General features: G+C 47.0%; 1 protein-coding gene across 1 annotated transcript in view; it reads left to right on the top strand.

Annotated features, from left to right (window-relative positions):
- CXCL14 (C-X-C motif chemokine ligand 14) overlaps nucleotides 1-9,232 on the top strand; it is a 12,064-nt gene extending 2,832 nt beyond the window's left edge. Inside the window, exons 2-4 of the mRNA XM_085312673.1 lie at nucleotides 731-851; nucleotides 5,536-5,646; nucleotides 8,175-9,232. Of these exons, the coding sequence (XP_085168799.1) occupies nucleotides 731-851; nucleotides 5,536-5,646; nucleotides 8,175-8,190 (248 nt within the window). The 3' untranslated portion in view covers nucleotides 8,191-9,232. The remainder of the gene's footprint in view (nucleotides 1-730; nucleotides 852-5,535; nucleotides 5,647-8,174) is intronic.
- The last annotated feature ends 721 nt before the right edge of the window (nucleotides 9,233-9,953 follow it).

The raw sequence follows: 9,953 nt of genomic DNA, 5'->3' as shown, positions 1-9,953 counted from the left end.
GCTCCGGCCTGCGGGCTCCGGCGTGCGGGCTCCGGCGAGCTTCTCGGTAAGGGAGGCAGCGCTGTCCCCCTGCTGCTAGCCGCATAGCCGAGATCTACTGGAAGAGAGACCGCAGCGCGGTGGCTGCGCGCTTGGGCTGTCTCCTTTAGACCGGAGACAGCTCCCACGGAAAACAGAGCAGAGTTTAGTTTGATGCGTTAGCATGGATTTCACTGAATTTACCAGCTTGTATTTTCTTACGCATATAAATGATGGCCAAAAAAAAAGAAAAGCTTTCATATGGCTGAGAAGGCATCGTAGCACCCCGAGAAGAAAGAAAAAAAAAAATCACAAGTGTGACTTAAAGTCCTACAAATTAAGTGAGAGACAAGTGAAATGAGAAAGGAAAGCTGAACAGGCAAATGCAATTCTTAGCAAGTTCTGATTCTCTCCTTTGGCTTTTGTTAAAAATAATTACATTTAATCACAGCAGGTGCACTTTAAAAAGCTGTAATATTGGCTAAGTCTCAGAATGTATGCGGCACTAAAACGTTTCTCAGGGAGTTACTGTATTTTTTTGTGGGGGGGGGGTGGGAAATAAGAGAAAATATTACCTTTAAGCTCTACAGCATTACAGAATTCAGCTTTTTCTGCCACAGCTTACAAGATCAAACTGACATTCGTACGCAGACATGTGCTAGCAGGGAAGGGACACTTGGTATGCAGGAGGCTTTGCAGGCGCATGAGTAACTGCTTTCTCTTGTAGGAGTAAAGTGCAAATGTTCAAGAAAAGGTCCTAAAATAAGATTCTCTAACGTACGGAAGCTGGAAATAAAGCCAAGGTACCCCTTCTGCGTGGAAGAAATGATTATGTAAGTTTTCCTGCATTTTTTGCTTTTTTGCTTTATCTGTTCAGTTGCATTACCTTAAATTGYGAGTTCCTTCTTTGCTCTTTGGTTTTATCGTGTCCCGGTATACTAATTTCCTGCAATAATTATTTGCTATATTAGATGTAGTAAGTGTAACTCTGATCAAAAACCCAGCTATAATTTTTCAATATAGTTGCCTACTCAAAGAAATATTTATGAAACTGTGTGTGTGTATATATAATAACCAAAGACTAATTATTAGTTCAACTGGAGATAGGGATCAAATCGTACTCTGAGCTGCCCAATATGAARTCCAGAAGAATTTACTCAAGTTATTTGGGATGTGCAGAGTGAGACCAAGAGCAGGATTTGGTCCACAGTGGTTTCTGCAAGGAAGAGTTATCCTAACCAGTCTAATTTTTGCCTGTGCTGTGCCAAAGCAAATCCTCTGAAATGTCAGAGGATTACCTAGTGCACGAGAAAATACATTCATTCCTCCGAGCCTCGCTGCAAAGCGGTGACTAACACTGCGGCGAAACCTCAAGAGAGGCACCAATAAGCTGGAATGAGGCAGGCATGGGGATTTTTGGCCTCGCTGGTGACAGGTTCAAGAGAAGCGTGTTTTTCCCCTCTATCATCTCAARTATGGGTGATCTGTGATTTTTTTTTTTCTCCTGTCCCATTCTGGATTTGTTAAGATTGCATGCAAACCGCCAGCCAGCCCACGGGACCGAGTAAGGCCCTGAAGGGCGGATCAGCCAGCAAGACCTACACCCAACTCTGTCATCTAAGAGGGGAAAATGGGTCTCAAGGGAGACTCTGCTCTCAGCACAAACGAGGAGGCACTGATCCTGCCCYCTCCGAAATGAGCAGCCGGACTTGGCAGGTGGAGCAGGGACAGAATGTGCTGGCCTCACTCGAGACCCTCCAGGTTTACACCAGCATAACCAAGACCGGTATTTAGCCCRGGGAACATCACACCCATCCCTTTGGGGCCAGAATCATCCAGCAGCGACYCAACAGATAACCTGCACTCAGAGCACCCCTGTCCAAACCAGTCCCAGGAATCAGCCTGCTGCAGTTTTACTTTGTTTGCTTTGACCTTTGAATAGCACAAATATGAAACAGGGGGGCACTAGCTCTTCTGATCCCACACCAGCCATTCGGGCACAAACATGTCAAGCAAACATTTTAAACAAACAGCACTGACCTCTTGCAGGGGATTGAATCACCRACACTTTGCTCTCCACCTGGGAAGGAGCCCCAGGTGACGCAGCACCGATATCTGCATCGGGCCCTCCCCAGAAARGGCACCCTAATGCTCATTCAGTGGGTGCAGCCCAGCAGTTCTTCCTATCTCATGTCAATCACTTGGCCTTAACAAAAGCAGCGGAAGCACTGCAGCAGCATAAAAGCAATTGAAGAATTTGCTGCTCGAGGTTTCCCTCTGTGCCTGGAAGGCTCAACTGTTGTCTAGGAAGCAAGCAGGAGCATGTTCCCCCCAGAGCAGGATGCCAGCAGAAGCTGGATGGGAAAGCGTTGTCAGAAAAACAATAACGGGCTTTCCGAGGCTAGGTCTAGGAGAGACATCTGCTGAAAAGCAGCTGGGCCAGGCTTGGTGGCTGAGAGGGAGGGGAATGCATGGGGATAAARTAAACCTCATTAACGCAACTTTTCACTTTCAATCGGAAAGTCAGAAAGCATACAAACTGCTTCAGCCTGTGCCCAAACGCCTTCCGCGAGCAGGTTGCTGTTCCAGCTGGACTTTCTGGACAGCTATGCAAGTTTGGAGTAATGCAGTTCAGGAGAAGGGAGATGCTCTGGGTTTGCACCCAACTCCTGGGGCAGAGCYGCCCCACAGGTCTCACATTGCTGGGAAAGATTACTCCTGCTTGCACCCATGGGGGCTAGGGCAGGGAAAGGCTCGTGCACTGGCATCAGTGCCTTTCCAGGCTACCATAGTGCAGTCTGAAATCAGCACTGAAARCAAGTTTTAATTAATATTGGGAGAATCGACTGACGCAGGAGTCTCTGGACAAAGCATAGAAGAGCTGAATTCCTGCAACTGAGTTTTTGTTACCAGAGCAATTGTTTAGAATGAGTTCAAGAAGCTTACTGTCCTCCTACTCTCCTCAAAAGCTCACATCTTTCCATATGGGTGGAAGATAAGTTATGTTCAGCACAGAAGACACAGGTACACAGATGCAATTTAGGAAGGAATTCACCTTAGGATATAACCTCCCAGGAAAAACCACAGTCCTAGGTAAGAGGCAGCTAAATTTGAGTCCTTGGTCTAGTCAAAACCTATGAAGATTCATGCTCTGCTCCACCAGGCAGTAGTCATGCCCCACTCCCCAGTGARGAAAAGAGGTAGGAAATAGGAGGGGGGTTTAATTCTTTCTGCCTGAAAGGATTCAAAACCACCCTCTSCCCCTACACGTAGCCCTGGGAGAGCTGTCGGGTGAGATCGGCTGAGCTGGATACAGGACACAGGAATCCTGCAAGAGGGAGTGCAGCAGGGACAAGAGCACTGAGGCTTCAGCCACTTCTCCATCCCTGGAGATCTCCTTGCAATTCATCCAGGCAACTCCTTGTTTGGGATATCAGCTCCCACAGCAACTACTCTTAGGCGTATAAGAGTTTGTCTGCCTAACAAGTGGGCAGCATGCCCATGGCACAAGGAAATCTAAAAAAACTGTTATTTCCATATTTCTTCACCCAGAGACCAGAAAAAGTGATAGAGCATCAATAGCATAAAAGCTATGCCTGGCGTCAGAGCAGTGCCTYTCACCCCTAGAAAAGCCCCATCTCTCCCTTAAAAAGCACACCAYGCATCTTCTCCTGGTTAGATAAATCCAGAAGTGTCTTATTCACTTCTGGTGCAAAATCAGGGTTTGCTGCTTTGTAGGAGCATTTCTGCGCCTCCCTGTGATTTAGTTTGTCCATCACTTTCTGGAAACAACCCTCTACACTGTATCAAAGGAGAAACTCAAGCCAGGTTCTGGCATCAGACACTACCTACAAGCATGAATACCCACAGTTGAGAAGGTAGCTGCTGGATGAAGAACTTTGCACTGATCTCCAGTTCCTTAAAACTTGCRTGCCTTGTGCCTTTGATAGAGGCTTGGGTTTTTCGCTCCTGTTCAAAGCTACAGGAAAACTTCCTTTCTCACTTACACACTGATCCCCAGAGGAGCTGGCTAAGAACACCTTTGAAGTAGAGGTGATCTGCAGGTTTGAACAGTGACCATCCCTTCCTGATACCTGCAGCCATATAGACTTYTGGAGGCCTTGCACAGCTCTCCTAAGCTTTGGGGAAAGGGCCTCTGGCTCCCAAAAAATAACACAGGAAGTAATGCCTCATCTTTCAGTGATGTTAATTTAGACCTGTTGGAGATGGAGTGGAGAAGCAGAGCAGGGAAGAAGGTTAATTGAATGGAAAGGCACATTGTACAACACCGGAAAAAGCATAGCAAGACCCTTAGCTAAGCTTATGCTAGCACCTTAGAGCATTTCACCTCTGAGGAAAGAGTGAGGCATGGTCCTGCACACGGTGAATAGTGTGAGCTGAAAGTGATTGCAAGGCACTTCGTATTAGAGGTGAGGAGCCACCTTTCAAGCCAAGTCACAGAAGAAGCCCCGTAAGTACGAGCAGATACGTCTGGGTACTGCTGTCATTTTCCTGAGGTTTCTAGCAGTATTTTAAGAATTCCGCTGTAGTATTTTAGTTAAACTGAAAATTGTTTCCCTACTATGGATAGTATTTCTAGAAAGTGAGCTGTTCCAATAAAAAAGAGGGAGGGTTAATCACAATATAATAAAAATAGAAAACCTGTTGATTTTGAGCCCTGAGAAGTAATAGCAATTTTGACTTCTCTGAAAAGCCATTCTCTTGGGGAGCCGTGCCAGATTTCTCATAGCCTGGTTCTTGCAAGACCAACTAGTGCTTAACAGAGATGGCATCATTAAGCGTACTGGGAGGAAGCCTACACAGATGGAAGACCTCTGCCACGTTTTGCCTCCCAGCACACCTAGCAAGGAGGGACGCAAAGCCTACGGCTGCTGGTAAGGACAGCAGAAACGGACTGGTCTGTGGATGTTTGAGGTCTGCCTGCCCTGACGTGCTCAGAGCCAGCCCTTTGGGCCATCCAGAAGCTTGTCACATGCAAGCATTAAAATATTGCTGACCACACACACACACAGAATACGCAGATCTAATCTTTTCTCTTGGATGCAGCACTTGATTTTAAGGAAACCATCTCCTTGTGCAAAGATTTTGTAGCTGCCTGAATGAACTCTAATTAAATCAGCTATTAAACTCAAAAGAAGAATATCTAACAAACAGCAGAACAAACCCACCGATTAAAAATAGCTGGTAGGCTTCATCTGGTATAACTTAGCACAGTGCTATATTGTCCGCAGAGTTGTACTGATTCATAACAGCTGAAGATCTGTTCCAACATTATTACAGCAAACACAGACACCTCCCATAAAACGCAGCACAAAAGTCCTTCCATTGCTGCCCGAAGTAAGAGTCTCAAGACTCCCCCCCCCCTTTTTTTTGGTTGAGTTACCTGGAATAAGAGCAAGGCATATCCCCCGGGCTTTTGAACAAGCAAACCCGCTGATGAACGAAGGCGGGTTCCTTCCCGCGACCCCCGTAACCGGCGCTCTCTCCCCGTTGCAGCGTGACTTTGTGGACGCGGGTCCGAGGCGAGCAGCAGCACTGCCTGAACCCCAAGCGCCAGAACACGGTGCGGCTGCTGAAGTGGTACAGAGTATGGAAGGAGAAAGGCAGGTAAGCACCCGTCCGCGCGGCGGGACCTCGCTCGCTCTCCACGGGCGGAGCACGGAGCCAGGTCCGTCCTCGCCGCCAGCGCTTCCCGCCGGACGGCTCAGTCGCCAGGGCTGCTGCCGTGACCGTGCCGGACTGCAAAAGCCAACATCCCTCATTGCTGATCAACATACCACCCGAGGGTCTGTGTTAAATGACCTCTGCATGAGGGGAAAGCCTTGGTGGCAAGCTAGACAGCTAATGGTGTTCAGACTTAGACTCCCTATTTTACATACTACAAATGCGCCATTCAGCACCGAGGACTTATTTCATTCCTAAGCTGCAATTATAAGTAGACATTCTTGATGTAGTTTCTTTCCCTCCACATGCAGAGCTCAGGATTAGGCTGTTTCGGCTATAAATAATAATTACTTTCTGTTAAATTGTTTGTCAGCTGATGTTCTCAGTTACTTACACATGCTCACCTTCCTTTTACGGTTAAAAAGCCGGGATAAAAAGCTAAATTACTTCCATGGTCATGTGTAAGATAGCTGGAGCTGGGAAGACACAGCCCTACTTCATGTCACACATTTTAACCATAGCATCTCAAAATCTTCAATTCCTGACAACAGATCTCTGCCAGTTTTAACCATCGTATCATTCTCAAAATAACAGCAACTTGCTGCTAAGATGCACTGCCATCTTCTCCCTTGCAAGAAGAGGCTTTGTTCACTTTTTTTTTAAATAAATACAAGCCAGACATAACTAAAAGAGAAACACGAATTCCTGATGGTGTTATTTCCATCCTTAACTAAGGGGAGCTGCCCAACTCCCATCACCTCCCGGAGGGATCAGGTGTTTCTTCTGAGCCTTTTAAGTCCCTGGAATATTGGGGTAAATCTTTCAGCAAATCTGAGGAGAAATAATCCATAGAAGAACCGAGGCAGCGAGGTAGGAATGATCTAGCTTCCTTCAGTCCATAACTGGGCACTTCAAGATTTCAGGAAGAATTAAGGGTATTTTATTTGGAGCATAAACATGCCCTGGGAGATGCAATGAGAAGTCAACCTTGGCACTGGGTCCGGGGCCATGTCTCAGACTCAGGTGCCCGAGCACAGCCTTGTCAGCCCTCCAGGAAGCACCTGGCGCTGCAGGAAGCCTTCCAGACCCATCCATGGGGAGACCATCCACACGAGAACCAGCATTAACCAACATCCAGGAAAGAGCCTTTGCATGGAGCATGTCCTGGCCGAGCCACCGGCCGCAGCACAGGACCAGGCGCCTCTCTATGTTCTTCGCCAGCTCAAGACCTCTCTGCCATCCCAAGGAGGGGACAGGGGACTGTGCTGCAGAGGTGGCCAGGAGAAAGGAGAAGCAGAGAAGGGACCGTGAGCCCAGCCCCAGCCGGGTTGGGGGGACCATGGCTTTGGCTGCCAGCCTGGAGCATGCAAACCAGGGGCAATGCAACCCTTTGCATTTTACTTCTTGCCTCTGTCCAGCCCTAAGCCTCTCCTGCATTTCCCCTCTGCAATTTTGCAAATTCTCTACCATTTCCCTGTGTTTGCAGCGTTCACAACTGCATTTCCTATAGCAGTTGCCTTAATAAAAGCAGCACACAGTTAGCCCCCAGCTTCAGGAAATCCCTTCCAGCTTCAGAGCTGGAGGAAGTTTCATGTTGTGTGTGACAGAGGCCTCTCTAAGGGCCAGGAGACCCAAAGAGGGTTGCTGCTCCTCTCCTGGCCTCTTCCGTCCATCATCACACCCCTCTGCAGCAAGGGACTGCCAGGGAAACTGCTACCCGCGAGGCTTGTTGCGATCACACAGCAGCAAGTGACTATTTCAGGCAAAGAACAATTTTAATACAAGTCCTCACAAAAAAATAAACAATCTGTCAATGCCTTCAGTGCTAGCTGTGCCAAACCTGTGCACTGAATTGCTCCTCAGGAAAAGCCAAGGGCTTTTATTTAAAGTCAAGTGCAGCACAAACGCGCATCTCTTCCCCAAAATAGCATTGCTCCTCATCTTCCCTGTGCAGGGGAAGACTGCTCTTGCCTGGAGAGCCTGTACAGCTAGGATTTTTCAGCAGTTTTATGGAAAATAGTATTGTCAGGTTGTCTTCTCAAGATGCAAAACAGATTAATATTATTCAAAACATGCCAGATAGTCTGAATATAGAGCATATTCCAATTCAAATGTGCAGCTCATGACATCTTTTAACATTTGTATATGAGGTAGGGATTTTTCCAGGGGTTAACGTGTATTACTGGATGCAGATTTCCTAATCTTATACATCCCTGTAATCCTGAGCACAGTGGGCTCGTTACTCCACGCAGCCCCAAAAGGAGCCGAGAAGGCGAGCTCAGAGCCCCTGCTCCGACCCACGTCGCAGCTACGAGCCTTGCGACTCTGCTCAAGTCAGTAACTTACTTCAATTTACTTATGCTAAGGTTAAAAATTCATCTTCTAGTTTTTAAATCATCTGGGAGGGGGCTGTTCCACTCCTTGTTAAGCTAGCTTAAAAACAGCTTGCTCTTGGCTTTCCTCCTTTCCAGGGTTTATGAAGAGTAGAAGGAAACAGCACGAGGAACAGACCAGACTGACTGACGTAGGACTGGGCTCTGCAGAAAATTATTTCTCACAGACACAAGACACAAATTCTATATTATTATAAAGCACTTTTTACCAAGGGTCAGTTTTTACATTTTATAGCCGTGTGCAAAAGGCTTCCAGATTTCATAAGCATCTCTCGCTCTTCAGATTTCATACCTGTCTGCTTTCTACTGAGACTGGGAAAACTCACGCTTCTCATTTTAAAGAGTTTTTTTTATTATTATTATTGTTATTCAGTCATACTTCACTACGACTGCAATCGAGCTTTATAAGCTCATCAGGCAAACACCGCTGTCCGTAAAGGTATCACACGCTTGCGTCCCTCACCCTCTCGCGCCGGGAGAGCTTCGGTGCCGTGGCCGTTTGCCGCGTTTGCAGCCTCGGCTGCAGCGGGGCGAAGCGGGGACCAAAGACCGGCGCGCCGCGCGGGCCGCGTCCGGGAGGCCGCGGGCTGCCGCTCCGCAGAGGAGGTCTCCGGCGCGCTGGCGGAGGGGCACGGACCGCGCTTCTGCCCCGGCCGGGGGTCTCACTGCAGGACGAAGCGCGCCGCGTGTTCCCTTTAACGCTGGGCACACTAGAAAGCATTTCTAGGTCGTTTTTATTACTAAGAAAAAAAAACGCTTGTTCTTTTCCTCCACTTGAAGTTCTTACGGAAAGTCTGCAGCTTCAGTACTGAGACRTTTTAAGCTTCAAGACTATTGTGTATGATTTCCTAGATTTGTAGCAAAAAACCTTTAAAAGGTACCTTTTTATGAAAAATAGGGTAAACAAATATCTATGTGTTTTAGCCACAATACAACATATTCATTATTTTGAATGTAATACTTCAATGTTAAGCAGTGCATTCCTCTTTTTAATAACAAAACTACCTTTTCATTTGTAAATATACTATAGGAAGTCTCCCTATATTATCTTTCTGTATGATGTACTGTACTGCTAAATTATCATATGCTATTTAAATGTTTGAAATATTTAGAAGGTTGCATGCAGATTTCATATTTCTAAGACAAATGAAAAAAGTAATAAAAATATATYTAAAAAAAGCTGGCAAGCGCACTTAAGTTTTCTCAAACCATCACAAAACTCCGGCTATTGCTAATGGTGGTTTTTTTTTTTTTTTTGGTGGCTGAATTGGTTTTGGGAAAACACTGTATCAGAGAAGCTGGTGTAGGGACACGGCTACTTCCTCCYATTGGGATTAGAAAGTGTTATTCTGGTTCTGTTTAACACTTTCTCATTTTAGGATTTGGACTGTACCCAGATACTGAGGAATCTTACTACGTAAAAAGCAGCTACGCCACATTGCATATAGCCACTAGTCTAGTGTTATGTTAAATAAATGTAGGTCAACCACCCCACATCCGTATATAAAAGGCAAATAAAATGACATGATTTATAAGCTCCCAGTTAAATTAGGCAAGGCTGCTCGGTGGAAGTCAGGCAACAAAGAAGTCCCAGTCTCGCCCACCTCTTCCACTGCGGTTTCTGCCGCTGCCCGAAGCTTTCGCGCGCAGCAAGACAGCGACGCGGTTCCYAGACAACCCGCACCGCTCCCGCGGCGTCAGCGCACTAACGCGGGATTCCCACGCGCGRCCCGTCAAAACGCCCCGCGCCCTGCTCAGCTGAAAGGAAAGTAACGGATCGGAACGAAAACCTGCAAGAGTTTCAAYACGGTAAAGCCGCCTGGCGTCCTCCGAGCAGCATCCCTCTCCTGTCCCTGC

This window comes from Rhea americana, unplaced genomic scaffold (genome assembly GCF_003343005.1).
Source record: "Rhea americana isolate MKP2758 unplaced genomic scaffold, rheAme1 scaffold_37, whole genome shotgun sequence".
In the NCBI taxonomy this organism is placed as follows: Eukaryota; Metazoa; Chordata; class Aves; order Rheiformes; family Rheidae; genus Rhea; species Rhea americana.
This window is presented reverse-complemented; position numbering and strand designations above follow the sequence as displayed.